The 19,894-nt window shown below is 43.1% G+C and overlaps 1 protein-coding gene across 2 annotated transcripts in view; it reads left to right on the forward strand.

The window, feature by feature from the left end:
- Window positions 1–5,494: 5,494 nt before the first annotated feature.
- LOC108928257 (unconventional myosin-X-like) overlaps window positions 5,495–19,894 on the forward strand; it is a 40,282-nt gene continuing 25,882 nt past the window's right edge. For both annotated transcript variants that reach the window (XM_029249354.1, XM_029249355.1), the window contains exons 1-2: window positions 5,495–5,992; window positions 13,825–13,880. In XM_029249354.1, the coding sequence (XP_029105187.1) occupies window positions 5,867–5,992; window positions 13,825–13,880 (182 nt within the window). In that variant the 5' untranslated portion in view covers window positions 5,495–5,866. The remainder of the gene's footprint in view (window positions 5,993–13,824; window positions 13,881–19,894) is intronic.

Consider the following 19,894-nt stretch of genomic DNA (forward strand, 5'->3'; position numbering starts at 1 on the left):
GAGAGTCTCTCCCTCGTTGTCTGGATTTCATCACGCGATTCGGTGTTTTAAGAGCGAGTCCATCAGGCCTCCGAATTCACAAGTTTTGCATCCGTTGCGCAAATCTGTCACATACTGGTTGATCGTTTCACCACTTTCCTGGGACCATGTAGAGAATCTGTGCCTTTCATATGTCATGTTACACTTTGAGTTGCAGCACACTTCAAATTTGTCCTAGATTTTGTTGAATTCATATTATTTCTATCTTCTTCAAACTGGAAATTGTTACACACACCCAGCGCTTCTTCGTCCACCAGGTGGAGGGACATGGACCTTCTCTCTGCTTCAATTTCTGGGAGACACAGTTCAGATCTCTGTTGAAACCTTTTCCAGTTTTCAGCTCCGTTGCCCATCAGCTGCAATTTTAGTGGAGGATGAATTCCTTCTCTTTATGTTTTCTTTCATCTAACGTCTCTTGCTGGTATGAGGTACTGCTTATTTGCGTATATGCTGGCGTTCCGTGTTGTATTCACAGTCTCTTCGCTGAAAATCCGATTCTTTTCCTCGCATTCCTGTTCCAATCCATCCCACTTCTGACACCATGTCGCATTTTTATTCTGCTCATGGGTCAACATCACGAGGACTGTAGAGGAGTATTTCTTTCAATAAACAAAGAACATTGTGAATCATTACAGGGGGGTGCTGTGGTGCAGCGGGTTTGTCCTTTTCCTGCTCTCTGGTGGGCCTGGGGTTCGAGTCCCGCTTGGGGTGCCTTGTGATGGACTGGCGTCCCGTCCTGGGTGTGTCCCCTCCCCTTCCAGCCTTGTGCCTTGTGTTGCTGGATTAGGCTCTGTCTTACTGCGACCCTGTTCAGAAAAAGCGATTTCAGTCAGAGTTTGTGTGTGTGTGTGTGCGCATTGTGAATCATACCGCAATCAACATCTGTCTCGCACTTACCCTGCACTCCCTCCAGTACTACAGGCATTGCTAATTGTACATTGAGCAGACATCAATCATTTATCATTACAACTTGGCAAACGGGGATAAATAACACATCTCAACGCATCCTGCATCGGTTCTTTCGGTTTATGACCCACCACGACATGAACATGGACTAAACTGAGGGCTTGTGTTCTGTAGAATTTGAAAACTGTGAATAGTCCGCTCCTCGGTCATTCTAGGTCACTTGGGCGTTAGATTTCCGTCATAAAGACAGAATGCCACTGGATACTCACCAATTTTTGTCCTGATGCACCACCACAGACCTACAACTGCTAAGAGAAGAGTCTGACTTTTGTGCTGAACACAGCTCTGCACGACTGTGTTCGGCAAAGACAAATAAATCAAATATGGATGGGCAAAATATTGTCGGTCTTGGTAATCTCACTTACATTTATTTATCTAGCGGACACTTTTCTCCAAAGCGACTCCCAATGAATTCTATGTAGTGTTATCAGTCCACACACCTTATTCACCAGGGGGATTTACACTGCTAGATACACTACTTACAATGGGTCACTCATCCATACATCAGTGGGACGCACACACTGTCACTCACATTATGGGTGAACCTGAACAGCATGTCTTTGGAGTGTGGGAGGAAACCAGAGCACCCGGAGGAAACCCACCCAGACTGAACGGCAATCGAACCCACGTCCTCTCGCAGCACCCAGGCACTGTGAGGTGCTGTATATACTACGGCACCGAGTTAAACTAAGCACTTAACATACAAGTGTATTGTGTTACCTGCTGAATCCAATTCTTTTTGTCCTCGGGCAAAGTGCAGGGTTGAGCAAAAAGCTTGTAAAACTCATGCATGCATGTTTCTTAGAACACAGTTAAGCCACTTTCTTAACGGATACCGTAGGAAAAAATAATAACGAAATCATAAGATGTGCGAAGAGATAGCCACATAGATAGCAAGGAATGCAGACATCTGATGTAACTTAGACTTCCTTCTCACCTTTCGCTTTGGTCCTGCTAGCCACAACAACGAAAACTTCATAATCATGGCTGCATGGGGAAGCCAAAGCACTCTCAAACAAACATATATTAACTCAAAATCTGTTTCTCTTTTATTCCTTTCAAGGGGGGTGTGATGGCATAGTGGGTTGGACTGGGTCCTGCTCTCCAGTGGGTCTGGGGTTCGAGTCCCACCTGGGGTGCCTTGTGATGGACTGGCGTCCTGTCCTGGGTGTGTCCCCTCCCCCTCCAGCCTTATGCCGTGAGTTGCCAAGTTAGGCTCTGCTTCACTGCGACCCCGTATGGGACAAGTGGTTCAGAAAGTGTGTGTGTGTTTTATTCCTTTCCTTAACTTTCACACTGTTGGTTGCAATAGGTTAGATGAGGCGCTGCCTTTGGACCCAAAGGTCAAAGAATCATAAGCCACCTTCAGCTGTAGTACCCTTGAGCAAGGTACTTACCCATAATTGCTGCAGTAAAATTACCCAGCTGTATAAATGGGGGAATAATTGTAAGTAGCTTAACAGTGTAGGTTGCTTTGGAGAAAAGTGTCAGCTAAATGAATAAATGTAAGTCATAATAAAAACAGATCAACATAATCAATCAGCACAGTGGGGAGGTATTAAAAATATGATGATTTCAATAAGAGTGAGAGCTAAGCAATAAAACAACATCTACAAGAAACACAGAGTACCCTGACAGTGCAGATTCAGGACCATCAAATCGAGAACCTATTATACCTGGCGCCTTTTCTATTTTGAGAACGTGGAGATCTGACGATAAGACAGAGGTTATATAAGCACCTGCATAACCCATGTGATTCATAGGATCAGCAGGGTAACATGGCAATTTGCCTAAAACAAAATCAAATCTACCTCTTGATGGAATCAAATCCCTCATGCTCAAGATCGAAAGTTTTCCACACGGATAGATATCGCAAAAGAAGATTGCAACATAGCGGGCAAAGCAAAATCACCTAACCTTCCATGCAGTGAGTCAATTGTTCAGATTTATCTTTTGAAATGAAAGCAATTAATGAAAAGGAGGGAATTAAAAATAACTGGTCCAGCAGTGTAATCTAAAAGGTAATTAACGGCTTCAGAATAATCCATCCCCCAGTTATTCCTGAAAGCCTGAATAGTAAAACAGCAAAAAGACAAAGTGACCACTAAATTACAATAACATGTGGTGCATTAATAATCATATTAATCATCAGCCCATACCAGTCAGCAATGTTTCTATTTCAGTAACATACCAGCATACGCCAGTCTTCTATACAGCAGATGCATATAATGAAAAACATCTGAAAACTCTCACTTACATTAGCTTCTTGTCCAAAGGAGGGTCATGGTGACCCAGAGCCTATCCTGGAAGCACGGGTGTGCAAGGTTGAGCAGGGTACAACTTGGATGGACACCAGTCAACTGCAAGGTCGCCACACATGCATGTATTCACTCACCTATTGACACATTATGGACAATTTAGAGTCACCAATTCACCTGAAATGCGGACTGCGGGAGGAAACCAGAGCACCCGGAGAAGAGGCAAACTCCACACAAACTGAGAGGGAATCGAACCCACGTCCTCTCACACCACCCAGGCGCCGTGAGACAGCAGTGCTATATCGGAAGCACTGTAAATTAATATTTTATTAATTGATAAAAAAAGTTCCATCAGATTCCTGAATTTGCTCATCAGTAGTGCAGAGCAGCGCAAACAGCAAACTAACTTCTGCACTAAATCTCATGTATTCTGCTAATTGCGTAAAGGGTTACATAAGTGATATTACTTGGTATTTTGAAACTGTTTTTCCTGTGATTCAGTTCACATTACCTAATAGAATATGAGCAAACACTTGACAGACATTTTTTTTTTTCGGTCACCATACTCTCCACATTTCCTAAACTCCATGTTGCAAATCATTCTGTGTATATAACTCTCACACACACACACACACACACACACACACACACACACGAGCATGTGAAAGAAAGCGCAGCGTTCAAGCAATTTTAAAAGGACGAGTGAAGCAGAATTGCTGACGCAATGTAAGACAGTGATAAACTTACGGAAAATTATTACTTCCGGTTATTGCTGCTGAAGCTGCTCTACACGCACCTGAATCATGGGTTACACTAAGAATTTCATGTACTGCATACTGTGTGTTATATAATAATATATTAATAAAAACTGTAACAGTAAAGTCAAATCTGTTGTGCTGTTTGTCAGTTGAGATTACGTTCTTCTATTAGGACTTGTTGAGGGCTAGATGAGGGGTAGTTATGTACGAATTTGTAAAATGAAAGGGTGGCACAGTGAATAGCGCTGCTGTCTCACAGCGTGTGGGTGATGCAAGAGGACATGGGTTCGATCCCCACTCAGTCTGTGTGGAGTTTGCATGTTCTCCCCATGTCTGTGTGGGTTTCCTCTGGATGCTCTGGTTTCCTCCCACACTCCACAGACATGCTGTTCAGGTTCACACAGAGAGAGTGTGTTCTACTAATGTATGGATGAGTGACCCAGTGTAAGTAGTGTATCTAGCAGTGTAAGTCACTGTGGTGAATAAGGTGTGTGGGCTTGTAACACTACATAGAGTTCAATGGAAGTTGCTTTGAAGGGAAGCGTCTGCTAAATAAATAAATGTAATATGGATTATGGCAGGATTAATTATGTTGTTTGCGTTACTTCTTGTCAAGTCTTACCTGTTTTTAAAACACATCTTGTTTACAAATACCTTTTTTAACAATTCATGTGGGCAGAGGATGAAGACTTGTGGATAATCGCCTGCTAAGAGAAAAAAAAAAAAAAAAAACTTTTAACACAGGGAAGATCTCCAGAAAGTGGGAAAGGTGCAGTATTTTGATGAACAAGCATTAATAAGAAATGTTCTTTCCAGGCCTCAGATGATTTATTCTTATTAAGATTTAGATTTGGCTCACACAAGAGCTTAATCTTTTTTTGCCACGAAAAGGCATAGACCATGCCAAAAATGCTTTTAATAACGAGTTGCAAGCTTTTATATTAAAATTTAAACTATGAAGTGTAAAAGTCGTTGAATTAATGAATAAACTCAAAGCTGGACGCTGTAAAATTATTATGTTCTACGGGGGAAATATTTTAGTGTCGATATTCGTGTGTTTAGTGGAATACCTCAGGGTTTCCATTGACTGTGTGCTGTAAAAATAATAGATTTCGCAGTTAAAAGGACAGAGCCACACGAAGAAAATGACGCTAAAATTTTAGCTGCAGATAAAATACTTCTGTTTGTCTTTGTATGAACTGAGGAATATTTTACTCATCGCCATGGTAAAGTCTAATATAGGTACTGATACTGCTTGGGAAAACGACACGTCTGAGGAAACGGTCGGTAGAGGGGGGTCGCGAGCTCAGTCGGCACGCGCGCACCAGCCGGTCGCGCGGTCTCACGCGGCTTCGCGTGCACAACGCGCGCCTCAGAATGCGAAGGAGCGCGCGCTCTCTGCTCCGCTCTTCCTCTCTCTCTCTCTCTCTCTTTCTCTACTGCACTGAAGCAGGACGGGTCTGGGGCCGCGCGCGCGCTTACTTTATAAACTCGTTTCTCGCGGCTGGCAGACAAACGCAACAGTTGGAACGGAGCAAGAATCTGACCGCGACCGCATAACCACCAGCGCTGTGTGTTTGTCGCCCGATAAACTGACTGGTTCTGCAGTGTAATAATAATAAAACATGCGAATATACTAAGTTTGTTTAGCGCCCGAACGCGCGCCTCCGCTCCTCCGTCACACTTGCCTCACATTGGGCTCTTCGGCCAGCCTGAGGTCGGACGCGCGACGGTCAAGCCAAGCGGTCGGCGCTCTGCTCCGTTTCCACTGGAGACGCTGTGCGCGGGCGCGCCGGGAGCGGCGGTGGATGTCCGAGGAGGTTGCGCGCGTCCCCGCCGCTGTGAATGTCTGTGCAGGGGTCCGGCTGGCTCTGCTGCAGGCTCGCGCTGCTCGGACGAGGCTATGGACGCAAAGAGGAGGAAGAATCACTTGAGCTGCGCTGCAAAGAGGAGCCCGCGTGCAACGGCAGGGTGAGCGATCTCGCGATCTCCACCCCCCCCCCCCCGCAGTCATCGTTTTAATATATTCAATCAATATGTTATCATTCATCGGTCTTCACAGAGACAGTTCTTAGCTCATCATGAGAAGTCATTCATTGTTGCTCATCTATTTTGTTTCTGTGTGACCTGTGTGATATTGATCAGACACGTGAGCAAATAGATGCTGTGGTCCAACCGTGACCGTTTGTCTCAGAAACAATTTATCGTTATTAATAATAATAATAATAATAGAGCCGTCGCAACTGCTGTAGTACATTCTAGTTACTAACCCCGAACCGACCTAGTAGTAAAAATACCCGGTTCTGTAAATGCAAAGTCGCTGTAAATGTGTATTTTATATAGTGTGTGAGTGACAGAGTGTGTGTTCCACTGATGTATGATGAGTGACCCAGTGTAAGTAGTGTATCTAGCACTGTAGGTCCTTGGGTGCTCTGGTTTCCTCCCACACTCCAAAGACACGCTGTTCAGGTTCACCCATAGTGTGTGACTGACAGAGTATGTTCCACTGATGTATGATGAGATACCCAGTGTAAGTCACCGCGGTGAATAAAGTGTGTGGGCTAATAACACTACATTGAGTTCATCATTGGAAGTCGCTTTGGGCAAAGCATCTGCTAAATCAATAAATGTAAATGGGATATATACTGGGACAGCTAGTAGTAGTGTAGTAGAGTTGCTGCCTTTGGATCCAAAGATCCCAGGTTCAGTCCCTATCTCCATCTGTAGTACCCTTGAGCAAGGGTACTTATCCTAAAATTGCTCCATTAAAATTACCCAGCTCTGTAAATGGGTAAATATTTATAAGAAGCTTAACATTTTAAGTCGCTTGAGATAAAAGCATCAGCTAGATGAATAAATGTAAATGTATAGTTGATTATCATTGTAAGTCACCCTGGGGAAAGGTGTGATTGAAAGAAGAAATAATAAGATGATGGCATAGCAGGTAGAACTACTGTCTTTCGACCCTTTGGCAAAGGTCTCTGATTCAAATCCTTCCAGTAGCTGTAATGCCATGGACCACCACTACTTACAGTACTTGCTTGTCATTGTTCCAGTAAAATTACCCAGCTATATAAATGGGTAAATAAGTGGAAGTATTTTAACATTGTAAATCACTTTGGAGAAAAGAATTGGCTAGCTAAATAAATTAAATGTAATAATAATGAGGGGGGCGCAGTGGCGCAGCGGGCTTGGCCGGGTCCCGCTCTCTGGCGGGTCTGGGGTTCGAGTCCCGCTTGGGGTGCCTTGCGATGGACTGGCGTCCCGTCCTGGGTGTGTCCCCTCCCCCTCCAGCCCTACGCCCTGTGTTGCTGGGTTAGACTCTGGCTCAGCGCAACCTTGCTTGGGACAAGCAGCTGCAGACTGTGTGTGTGTAATAATAATAATAATAATGTGTTGACCTCAAAGTCTTATTGAGTACCATCTTGCAGCAGTTACATGGTTTTGGTGACATATTTCTTTTGGCATGCACTTTTATTTTAAAGCTAGGACACACTTTTTTTTTTTTTTTTTTTTTATAGCATCTGGCTTGCATGTGGGTTTTCTGGTGTCACCATGCTGGATCAGCCAACATCTCTCTATGTGTGTTCATATTTCCCCTACATTGAATTTGATTAGTGTTCCAGGAAAATTAAGGGTATTGTGACCATACTGTGAAATAATACCATAGCAGTATATCGCAGACATAAAAAGCAATTTTTATTAAATAGATTAATTTATCGAGTCAGTCTGGGCATACATCGTTTTTGGTGACCTTATTGGCATAGCTGTAATGAATTGTTGGTCAGTTGACACAAAAATGGTTTATCCCCAGGGTACACTTTTTCCTGTTTGTTTTGTACCATGTTTACCAGAGTCCAGGTTTAGTTTCTGATGAAATTACACAGAAAAAGCAGCGTGAATTTATTGTTAACCTTTATTTAGATGAGTTTCGTTTAAGGTGACTTAAAGTATTGAATAATGAACTTTACCGTGTATCAATTAAATTTGAGTTGCACCCTCATCAAGGGTGTTACAGCAGGGGGCGATTCAGAACTGACTGTAAGGCAACAGCCCTAACTGCAGCGTTGCTATAACAAATAATTTTGGATTTACCAGATGCTCTTCTGTAAGGATGTCAATGCCAGGATAGGGCTTCACAGACTAATATTAGATTTAAATGACATGCATCACTGATTAGTATAGCTGTTTTCGTTATGCTGTCTTTAAAAATGTTTGACTTCAAATTTTATTACAAATTGAGAGTGTGCTGCGTTGCAACAACTGCTTAAACTTAAGTTTACGTGACGCTACCAGTGAGACGGTATGAAAACAGCGGTTCGATGACAGACGGCTGGCTCTCGGTCATTGTGGAGTCACAGTATTTGCCTCTGGGGTTTGTGCCAGATTAGGCATGGGGTGTGCGGCACGATCGATGCCCCACCCTCTTGCCCTGACTGTCTCCGTTGAATGATTCCTTGCATTGCCGGGCCCCCGTCAGCTCAACAATTCAATACGGAGGCCCTCCCAGGGCCGGTGCAGCTGGAAAGTTGCAGAGCTTTCAGAGCGACACGTGCGCACGTTTAAGGAACTCATTGTTAAAACAATAGTATCTTGTTCCTTTAGCTGTCTCATGGGGATGTGGTTCTTTCAATTTGTATTTTTATTATATATTTAGTTGATTCTTGTCTCCAAGAGTGACAGTGATTTACCCAATTGTGTAGCTCGCCATTCCTGTCCTTTGAGGGCAAGGCGGCAGGTCTAACCACTACGCCACCTGTTTCCCCCGTTTTCACTAAGGAAGCTCAAATGTCTTGTTGCACCTTCCAGGAAATGACCGAACAATTAAAGGTGCGGCTACTTTTTATCTGCTTTGTATCAGTGTAGAAAAATTCAAGGACCTCGTCTTTAACCACGTTTATGGCAAGATTACCAGAAGGTATGTTAGGGTCTAAGAAGAGGTCGTGTCAAGTTTTGATTCGAGACTTAAAAATTTTCCATGTCATGATTGTTCGGAGTTGCCGTGCATCGTCGGGAAGAAAAGCTATATATATGCACGCACATACCCTACGAGATAATTTACCTGTATTTACCAGTTTGTCAGTGCACAAAGCTACAGCAATTCTAAAAGTTAAGCTGACACAAAGTATTTTGCCAGTATTTTTTTTTTTTTTTTTTTATGCACTTGGGATTAGGGTTCCTTGAATAATAATGCTCAGTCATAACCGTCGCCAAATGGCAAGACAGTTCTGACTGGTTTAACACAAACCATACACACTCATGTGCCCCTTAACGATGTTTCGGGCAACGACTGACCACATATGCAACTGTGGTCCCTTGAGATTTTAATTGAGCTGAAAAATTCTTACCGACTAGCAACGTCGTAGCACGTGTTTGTGGTGGTGCTGCTTTAAGCAAACCTATGCTGTCAGTCGTATAAAAGTATAGCACATGCAATTATGTACGGTACAAAATACTTGATAATGATAAACACCTATGTTACTGCTTTATATATTTACTGTACTTGTTTTACAGTACTCTTTCTACTTATAAAAAGCATACTGTTTTACAGTAAACTGTGTTATGCTGGCAGCAGCATCATAAATCTCATGTTTACCTCGTCTCTTGACTGCATCGAGGCTATACCATCTAGCTTTGTATAAATACACTGATCGAGGCTATACCGTCTATGTGTGTATAAGTACGCTCTATGATCGAGGCTATACCATATAGGTTTGTATAAGTACACTGATGTTTGCACAATGACAAAATCGCCTTACAGTGCATTTCTCAGAATGTATCCCTGTCGATAAGCAACATATGTTTGTATGTTCTTAATTCCACCTGAGCGTCAAAATCTTAAAGCCAGAACTGAATCACGGGTGTCCGTGCACCAGCAGACGAGTCTCGCTTGGCCATTTCTAGTCTTCACCCTTTCTCCTTCCTGCGCAGACGCTCCTCAGTTCTCATCAGCGTTGTTAGTGAGACAAGAACCAGCTGGGCTGAATTCACACGAGGCAGTGAGCAGGCGGTGGAACGCACTCAAGTCACATGCATTGCCACAAAGCTATGTCCTCCTTTTTGTTTCTTTCTTAGATTAACTGCTGCCGCCGGGAATCCTGGTAGTATGGGAGATGGCTAGCCGTGTGATGTTTTAAGAAATCCCACCCTTTTGCCTAAGTGTCCTGGCTTCCATTTTCACAAAAAATTTTTTTTTCCCCATGTTACCCAGTAGACATACCAATAACCGCTGTGCAACCATGGTTTTTTTTGACAGTGCCAGATGTTCTTAAGATGCTCCTTACTGCTCTGTCAACCTTCTTTCTAAGATGGTACAAGATGCAAACATGAAATTTTAAAGGATGCAAGCAAAGAGCACAACAAGCAGCAACATCTCCTGCTTGGAATGTGGTTTTTTTTTTTTTTTTTTTTTTTTTTGTAGCCATCTTCACTTGTGCCTGGACTATCATGTAATAATTCAGCAGAAGAAAACAAAACCCAAGGAACAGAAGATATGACGTGTGCAGTGACTGTGTTATTGGATCCAGCCCACGAGAAAGGCGTTTTGACAGCTTGCCATGCGTGTGTGATACGAGACCTGCAACACATCATCGCTTCATGACCTTTTCCTTATGCATTGCTGGTTCTTGTATTGTTACTTGTGCTCAGTATCATGCTCAAGATCAGCAGTTTAGCGTGATTGCACAGGGAGGGAGATGCACTGCGTTGGAACCGGCGAAGCCGCTCGGAAATGAGCGCATCATCCGGGAGTTTTCAACTGAGAAGTGGAGGATAACCTGACGAAACTCCTGATCTTAACGACTGATAGTTTCTTTAGCTGCAGGACATGCAGTGTCTGCTTAACTGAATTATGCCCAAATTTTTTGGTTGTTTTCTGCCTTGTCTGCAGTTCTATTCCTAGATTATGTTGCGCAAAAAACCACAGCATATTTTCAGAGGGAAGCCTAAATTTAGAGGGCCCAGTTGTGAAACTGGGTCTTGTAGCTGTAGGTCGGAAGTAGACCTGGATAGCGTTTCAGCCAACGGATCCCGGGTTCAAGCAAGATCATGTTTGTCGGTGGTCACGCAAGGTACTAGCAAGAGCAGGGCAGTCTGAATGCACAGTGCTCCTTACACCTGGTGTGGTGTTAATGCATGTCCAACTGTGCTGGAGTTCACCCTGGTCAAAGAAACGCGGAAGCTGTCGAGAAGACCGGCGTGGAAGGAGAGCACTGTAAAGGGCATGTGTCAAGTCTAACCAAGTTCCCAAGAAGATCAGAGGGATCATCTAGCAGAACATAAAGCACAGCCTGACCAAACCGAGGCTCAAGAACTTGCTCAGAAGTCCCAAAGCGAGCAAGAACGGCCGTTGTCATTTAACAATTCGGTGGGATCAAACTGCCTGGCGTGTTTCGAGTCGGATCGTGTAGTGACCGCAGTGGGGCTTCACTTCCTTAACCTTTTCACCCAAGTTGCTTATCTAGAAAGGGAAGGCTGGGGGAGAACAAAAGACGTCTGTGTTCGCCCTATTCTTGTGTCAAATGAGTCATTTTGCATGCTGCGTTTAACCCAGCAGTTGACCCGCCTTCTCTTTAGCGAATTTGTGAGCCGTTATAAAACGGCCGTGCACCGTGGCTGTTAAAATTGTCAGATTATAATGGCGAAAGGGGAAATATGTTTAGATACATTTAGGTGTCGCTGTAATGTTTTTTGGAGACAAACCTCCTAACTTGTAGGCTGGCAGTTCAAGGGATCCAGGTGTATTACTCTCAAAATGTTCAAATAAGATATTCCGCTTTTAAAATGAGCCAAATTCCAGGTTGTTTTGAATGGAAGTTTCAGCAAAGTGACGGAAAATTTAATTTCTGGGCGGAAAAAAAGAAATTGGCCCTGTTTCGTTGGCAGTCGTACTGCAGGTGACTTAACATGTTCTATGTGTCCCCACCAGTATGGGGAAGTTTTAAAAAAAAGTGCACTGATGGGAACACTGTACTGTGGTATCCATCTGTACTGGCATGCTGTTTTTGGCTGCTTTATTTCTGTTTATGCAATATGATTTACTTGGGACTTTACACCAGCTGGGCCCTGCAGTCCTTTTCAGGCATCGCTGCTGAATGCGCATACAGGCCACGGTGACAGTCGCCAATAAGCAAGACGTCTGGCTGCGTATCACTGCTGTATCTTGCGTGTATGAGAGAGATTTCCAGAGCTGAAATGTCTGAATGATGCATTTCTAAACTGGTGGCACTTACAGGAGAATAAATCATGAGGGGGGGGGGATGCATGTCTTGCAGCAGAAGCCAAATTCCTTACGGTCTGTGTAGTTCATAGCCAGAGAGCATGCTAAGGGCTGCAGTGGAAAATACGACTCTAGTAAAAGGTCCAGCAGTGTAAAACTGTAAATTTAACACAGAAAGGCGTCGACTAAAGACATATGAGACTTATGGCAACCTGGACTTATGACAACTGCCCCACCAACGTCATAATGTTTGACGAGCACTGTGTCTGCTGTACGATACCATTGGCTAGTCACGCTGCCGTAAGGCTCTGTGCGAGGCACTGCGTTTTGATTACAAAAATCTGGCTTTATTCGCATGTTTCCAGTCACTTTTTGGCAATAGCTAGCAGTTGGGCGGCACGGTGGCACAGCGAGTAGCGCTGCTGTCTCACGCCGAGGATATGGGTTCGATCCCTGCTCAGTCTGTGTGGAGTTTGCATGTTCTCCCTGTGTCTGTGTGGGTTTCCTCCGGGTGCTCTGGTTTCCTCCCACACTCCACAGACATGCTGTTCGGGTTCCCCCATAGTGTGTGTGACAGAGAGAGTGTGTTCCACTGATGTATGGATGAGTGACCCAGTGTAAGTAGTGTATAAATAAATGTAAGTGAAAAGGTGTTTTAGTGGTGCAAAGAAAATCAGAATAGTTAGAAAAGAAATATGGATATTTGGAAATGGAAGTGATGAGCATAAAAATACAACTGTACTATTCTATGTTAGTTATTTTAAAGTGAATAATGTATGAAATTAGCATTAAAAAAAAAAAAAAACCAAAGTCCTATTATAGAATGCAGCATTTGTGCATTTGTGGATGTTAGTTGTTTATTAGTTCATGTGATATACTGTATAAGAGGATTTGTGACTTACGGGGTCGTAGGGATGGAACACCATCATAGACTACCTGCAGGTTTTGAATTAAAAGAACTGGCTACAAATATAGGTTCACTTTTTAGCAAGAAGATCGCAACAAGGCTAAGTTTAATGGAACATGTCAACGAATCTTTTTGGAGTAAAGTTTAACAGGAGTGTACCAGTGAAGAGTTTTGATGAACATTTTGTCCTGTGTATGGGGTGTCTTTCATTATGTTCGACTCTGGTTGCATCACATCTGGAGATGATAAAGACCTCATAAAGTTTTATCTGTAATGCATTAAAAAGCAAGAATTTTATTGTGGTTGGACTCTGACTTTTGCTTTCAAACTTCTACTTGTTAAAATAAAAGTGAATGATGTCATATTTCAGAAAACCGTTAAAGCTTTGTCTCCGTGTTGAAAGTAACTACATTTTACATGAACTTTAATGACAAATATAAGACTTTGAATATCCATAGCTGAAAAAAAATTAATTGAAAGATTTTCTTTTTCTATCCAATATGAAGCTTGAGTACAAGGGTGCGTTCTGTTAGTGCAGTCTTTTCCTTTTCATATTAAGGTCTGTTGAACTGGATTTTATTGTGAATTATGAATGGAATGGCTGCTCGTTGCTGACAAGTGCTTTGTTTTCCATGCCACGCTTGGGAAAACACTTGGACACTCTGGTGCGCTGCTCAGAGCCCACAGGAGGTGACTGTCTGCCAACCTTCACGCACAGCCAATGGAGTGAAGAGGTGAGTCCTCGCTGGCTCCTTTAATTTCATGTTTGCTGAAAAATCACGTTGATGTGCCTTGTCTAAATCAGTTGTCAGTAATTCAAAGAAACCCATATCCAGCATGCACCCATCACTCATTGTATCAGTGTTCACTAATACTCGTGATATTACTAACGTGGGTTTCCTCCGGGTGCTCTGGTTTCCTCCCACAGTCCAAAGACATGGTTCCCCATAGTGTGTGAGTGACAGAGAGAGACAGTGTGTGTGTTCCACTGATGTATGGATGAGTGACCCAGTGTAAGTAGTGTATCTAGCAGTGTAAGTCACCACGGTGAATAAGGTGTGCGGGCTGACAAAACTACATAGAGTTCATTGGAAGTCGCTTTGGAGAAAAGCGTCCGTTAAATCAATCAACGTAAATGTTAATTCACCCACCAGAGTGATAACTTGTCCCAGTGGATGAACACACAGACAGCTGTGTGGATGAGGTAAGGATTCTGGGATCAGACACCATCACAGTGGGTGTTTATGTGAAATGCTGCATTGTCTTCTCTGCCAGTCCTTATTTACAATGATTTTAGTGCTTCATTTGTGTTTATGTTGGTTTCACCATTGGCACAAAAGTTCTCTGAAAAGTTAAAAAATCCAGAAAGAGGTCATCTTAACTCATGGGGTAGCATATGACAGCGGTTTGGACTGCCACCATGGAATGTGAAAGTTCTTGAGCTCAAATTGCACTTGTACTGTAGGACTTTGGAGCAAGGTACATACCCTGAATTGACAAAGTAAAAATATGTTGTATAAATAAGTAAAAAATAAAAATTTGACATTAGAATCTCGGCTAAATGAAGTGCAGACTTGGAGGTGAGTGCGAACAGAAAGTTGTTGTGATAACAATAATCTAGGGTACAAAGTGTTGATTTCCTAGTTATTTCCTAACTGTGCCCTCCCTCTGGCCATTGATAAACTGGGCACATTATTTCTTTTTATTTTTTTTTTACCTTTTCCGCTTTGACATGCTGTTTAAATTGTCTGCTATGCATAAACCTTCCTTAGCTGTGCAGTGGAAATGTTTCCAGTTCACAAGCATTAATTTATGGCATATTGTTTCTGAAAGCGCTATAATGTGTAGTTTAATGTCTCTGTTTTGGAACGAATTTCCCAAGTTGAAAATCTCAACCCTCGCAGTGATGGGTATGAAACAAATTTACATTTATTCATTTTGACAACACTTTTCTTCAAAGTGACTTGGCATTAAGGTACTTAGTTACTAACCCCATTTATACAGCTGGGTAATTTTACTGGAGCAATTCAGGGTAAGTACCTTGTTCAAGGGTACAACAGCTGGAGGTGGGATTCAATCCTGTGACGTCGGGATCCAAAGGCAGCAGCTCTAAACACTCTGCCACCAGCTGCCCCAGCAAAATGTTCCAAGTCCCCAGCAATTGGTGCCTTCAGCATGTCAGATTACAGCGGTGGTGATGCTGAACAGTAACTATGCTATAAAAAACTGGCTCATAAACTGCCAAGTTATTCACACAGGGTCGCAACTCCTGCAACAGGTCCAGACGCTGATAATCTGGAAATGTTTTAGTAGAGAATAATATATAGTGACTACTGGTAGTGTGGCGTTTACAACCGATGCCTTTGGACCCAAAGGTCGCAAGTTTGTATCTCGCCCCCGGTTGTAGTACCCCTGAGCAAGGTACTTAGCCTAAATTGCTCCAGTAAAATTACCCAATGCTATAAATAGATCAATAATTGTAGGTAGATTCACATTGTAAGCTGCTTTGGAGAAAAGCATTAGCTGAATGCATAGATATATATTATACAATTTTACTTTTTCTCCAGAAAAGTAGAAGTAAGTATATTAAAACTATGTAGTAATTGTGTAGGAAATGGTATCCACTGGAATCAGAGCCTACAGATGTTCTGCCAGAGAAAAATGACAATTCTGTTTTACTTAATATCTGAATAAGTTTGATTCAGAAATAAATCTGTCTGAAGTCCATGTAAGTACTGGAAAAAACTGTACTGGTACAAAGCAGAATACCCTTACATGTCGAAGTGGTGTTGGTGTCACTCAGACTCAAGTTCACTGATTCATTTGGAAAGTTGTAGCAGTGGGAAACCAAACCAAAGCCTTCCTCTACGCCTCAAGAGTTCTGAAGATGTCGTTCAATTGATTAATTTCTTTCACTAAGAAGGAGTCAAAAAGAGATGGGGCGTTATCTTAAAATTAAGGAAATAACCAGGAACAAATACAAAGATTTTCTCTCATACCCTGTTTACTGCTAGCACTAGTGCCATTTATTTATTTTAGATTTTTTTTGTTCACTTTTTAAGCTGTCTTACAGTATTGAGCTGTTATAAATGCTGCTTTACCCATTTACAGTGCTGGGTAATTTTAAATACATAAATCCATGTATCGTTTAAGTGCAAGGTGGCAACTTAAACAGCTAAACCTCCAGAGAGAAGTATGTGTATAACCTTAATGTCAGATTTCTTTCTCTCGCTCTCAGTGCATGGCGAAAACCCGTGGCAGCGTGTTCTTGAGGTTTGCTGAGGCTCCAGGAGGCACGTACGCAGCAGACGCAGGCTGTCCTGCAAGCGGTTGACTCGGCTAACCTGGCTGCCACTCAGGAGTCCTTAGCAGCACAGTTCTAGGGATAAAACGCACTATTGGGCGTTGCCATGGCAACTGCCCGGACCGCTCATTTCTGTGGGCCGGGTGGCTTTATCAGACCTTGCGGAAACCTTATCTCGTCTCCCCTTTAAATCCCAGACCTTTTATTTCTTGTCTCCGCTTCATCTGAAAGCGGCGATGAAGATGGGCGAGGTATGTCAGTGCAGGGAGAAGGTCCCGTGGATTTCACAAGCAAGCGAAAGGGGAACTCGGACGGGAAGCGGGGCGGGGGGGGGCGGGTAGAGCCGGCCACGAGTGACAGTTCGGTGGGTTGAGGTGAGGTCACTGTTGGTGGAGAGGGGGCACTTGGGGGATGATGCCCTCGAGCCCAGATCTGACGGAGGGTGAGAGAGGTGACGCGGCCCCTCCAAATGATCACGAGAGGGTGTGGCTGGGACGGGCGGTTACAGGGGTTTAAGTTGCTTAACTGTTCTCAGAATAAAGGAAAATCCAGGGCTTGTCGCTGGTCGTTTGCAGTTGCCTTCGGAAGGCATGTGTTAAACGGCCTGCCGTAATTTCAGGAGGGTTATCACTTTTGCACTCGAAGCAAAGTTTAACCCGACCCACTAGAACGATGAGATAGACGGTGAGCGCTCAGAGTTGGACGAACCCTTAGTGTATTTTCCATGAAAAACTGTGGCATTATTTATAGTGAGCGAGATGGCAAAATCCACTGCATGGAATATTTTACGAGAAAGAGCATTTCCCTGCTTGACAGCATCATGTTGGATATTACGTGTACAATAATAAGAGGTAGACGAAGACCACTCAAAAAAAAAAAAAAAAAGTTAAATACTCCAGTGGTAAAATTCCAAAAAATGTGGGGTGTGGCTGGTAAAGGAGCAACCACAGAGCCATACATTTTAGATGAAATAAATACAGTTTCATTGTGTGTATATATAGCTTTCTGTCCTGAAAACAGAGGGCATTCTTAGGGTTACCAATGAAGCAAATGGGGGGAAAAAAAAAAACCATCATATACAGCATATTTGCAAAGGACACTATGGACTATTGTAATATAAAGTAGTGAATTAACAGAAAGATTAACGGGTGAATAAACATTTCAGTAAATATATTATGGAATCACCAGCAATGTACTTTATGATGATGAAATGGCCATTAGACTGTAGTGGCCTGATTTTTGCATCATGTATATACAGGACTGTATTGGGCCTAACCACTCTCTAGTTATTTATTACTGCTTGAAAAGTAAGGTATCAGTGTCAGTGAAGGACTCCTTTGTGTTTTATTGGCATTTCCTGTGCCCAGTTGTTTATTCAAGGACAATGACGCAAATAGACATCTTATTCACTAACTTTTTTTTTTTTCTTTTTTCGAAATAGGACTTGATTTCCTGCCAATTTCCTTCATAATGACAGTGTTTTTTCATTTCTGTGTGTCCCATCTGGGCCCACAAAAAGAAAGGGGTGTTGAGGTAAGTGTTCTTGTGTGGATTATGTGATCTCTTAGAGCGCACAAATATTTTCTCAGATTTACACTGCTTCCAAAACTCTGCTGTCAGGTCATATCAGTCTTGGTGGTTGACGTCTTCTTATGTGTCCCTTTCCTTCACAAAGTCATTACATCCCTTACCTCACTTTCCCCATATTGGGGGGGGGGCAAACTTACTTTAAACAGATAGTTTTTAGGTGAGAGATTTTGTACTCTTAATTACCCAACTCCCGTTTTCCCACAATATGAAATTGTCCTCTTCCAACTGCTGGCCTATAGTGGGAGTCCCAGGAAAGACAGCATGGATCCATGGGACTGTTTTCATTTCAGCTTTCCCTGCTTCGCTTTTTGGATGTTGCTTCAAAACGCCCACAGCCCTCAAGGAGCAAGAGGAAAAAACCCCCATGGGCAGAAACCTACAGGCCAATCACTTGCAGATGAGTCCATGCTGCCTTTCTCTCTTCTTTTTTTTTTTTCCAGTTTGTTTCCATAGAAACCAATGCCACCTCAGGCTCCAAGCCAAGCCCGTGCACACGTGACCTGTGCCTGCGCTTCTTGCCGTATCCTAATTTGGCCATCTTGATAAATCCGACAAGAGCGGCGTCAATGACATATTGGCAGGCCTTGCCTCCGGCATTCGTGATGGCAGGGCCACGTTTTGTGCGCTGCTCACGTGTAGCCCGTGCTACTTTGGTATTGACGCTGCCTCGGAACGGGAACCGCTGCGCAAGGTCATCCATGAGCAAGTAATTTTTTTTATCATACAGCAATTTCAAAATGCAACAATAAGATCACGCTGCTATGCTTTACTTTCCGCGCAATGCACGAGATGCCAAGAAAGTATACGAGTCCGGCAAACCCATCTCCCTACCTTGCTCCTTGAATACAAATCTTTACCCGTTTGTTTGCCACTTTCTTTTCTGGGTGAGCCACTTCTCTATATCGTGCAAGAAGAGGCAGACTTCTGTATTTACATTTTCTCGTATGGAGTAATTTTTCACTTCCCTCTGTCCAGAAGTTTCCTGTGTTGTGAGGCCCACAGCTGGTTCTGCTTAGCAGGGAGACTCTCGCATCTGGTCCACAGAGTTTTTCCATGTTTTCAGTTTCACTTCCGAAAAGCAATAGCATGTTATTCTTCTCCCCCCCCCCCCCCCCCCCCCCAACGTTTTATAATTTGAAGTTCTTTCCCTCAGTTTTTATCCTGGCAACTCACGCAAAAATCAAGAATAATATCGGTACCTCATCTTACTTTACCTTGTAAGCATTGCCCGGTTTATAGGGAATCGAGCATAAAACTCCGGACAATGGAGACGAAGGTAAACTTCATACGACAAACAGATTTATCCTTCATGTCTACTCTTTATACTAAACAAATTTGCTCATGAAATTTAGCAAATGATCAGACCTCTTTTTCTCTGTCTTTCCCTTCGTCTTCCGCGGCTTTTCAAAAGGAGCAACGTTGCAGTAGAGCAGGTCAAGAGACGCAAGGGCCTTCCTTGTCCCTGTGGGAAAGAGACCAGTTCCTGTGCAAACCCCCCCCCGGGGGATCGCTGGGACAGAGCACTTGCGGTTTTCTGCCTCACTCTGTTCGTGTTCCGATCTCCATATCGGATTGTTTCCTGCTTGTAGCTCAGAGGAAGATGGTCCCCTCGGTCATGGCCTATGGCTGGAATTCTGGGAAAGGAGGGATGGGATACATGTGGAAAACTTAAGACCTTCATCACCCCCCTACTCTCCATGACCCCTTCCTTCCCCCTTGTCTCAGTTTTAAGCACTTTTTTTTAAACCAATCCTATTATGTCGCTCTGAAAATTAATTTTTTTTTTCTTTTAAAAGAACTAAGAATGGTCATGACAAACTTTTTAAAGATCTTAACTGAAGATTTGTTTTGGGC

The sequence above is a fragment of the Scleropages formosus genome, chromosome 25, assembly GCF_900964775.1.
Source record: "Scleropages formosus chromosome 25, fSclFor1.1, whole genome shotgun sequence".
In the NCBI taxonomy this organism is placed as follows: domain Eukaryota; kingdom Metazoa; phylum Chordata; class Actinopteri; order Osteoglossiformes; family Osteoglossidae; genus Scleropages; species Scleropages formosus.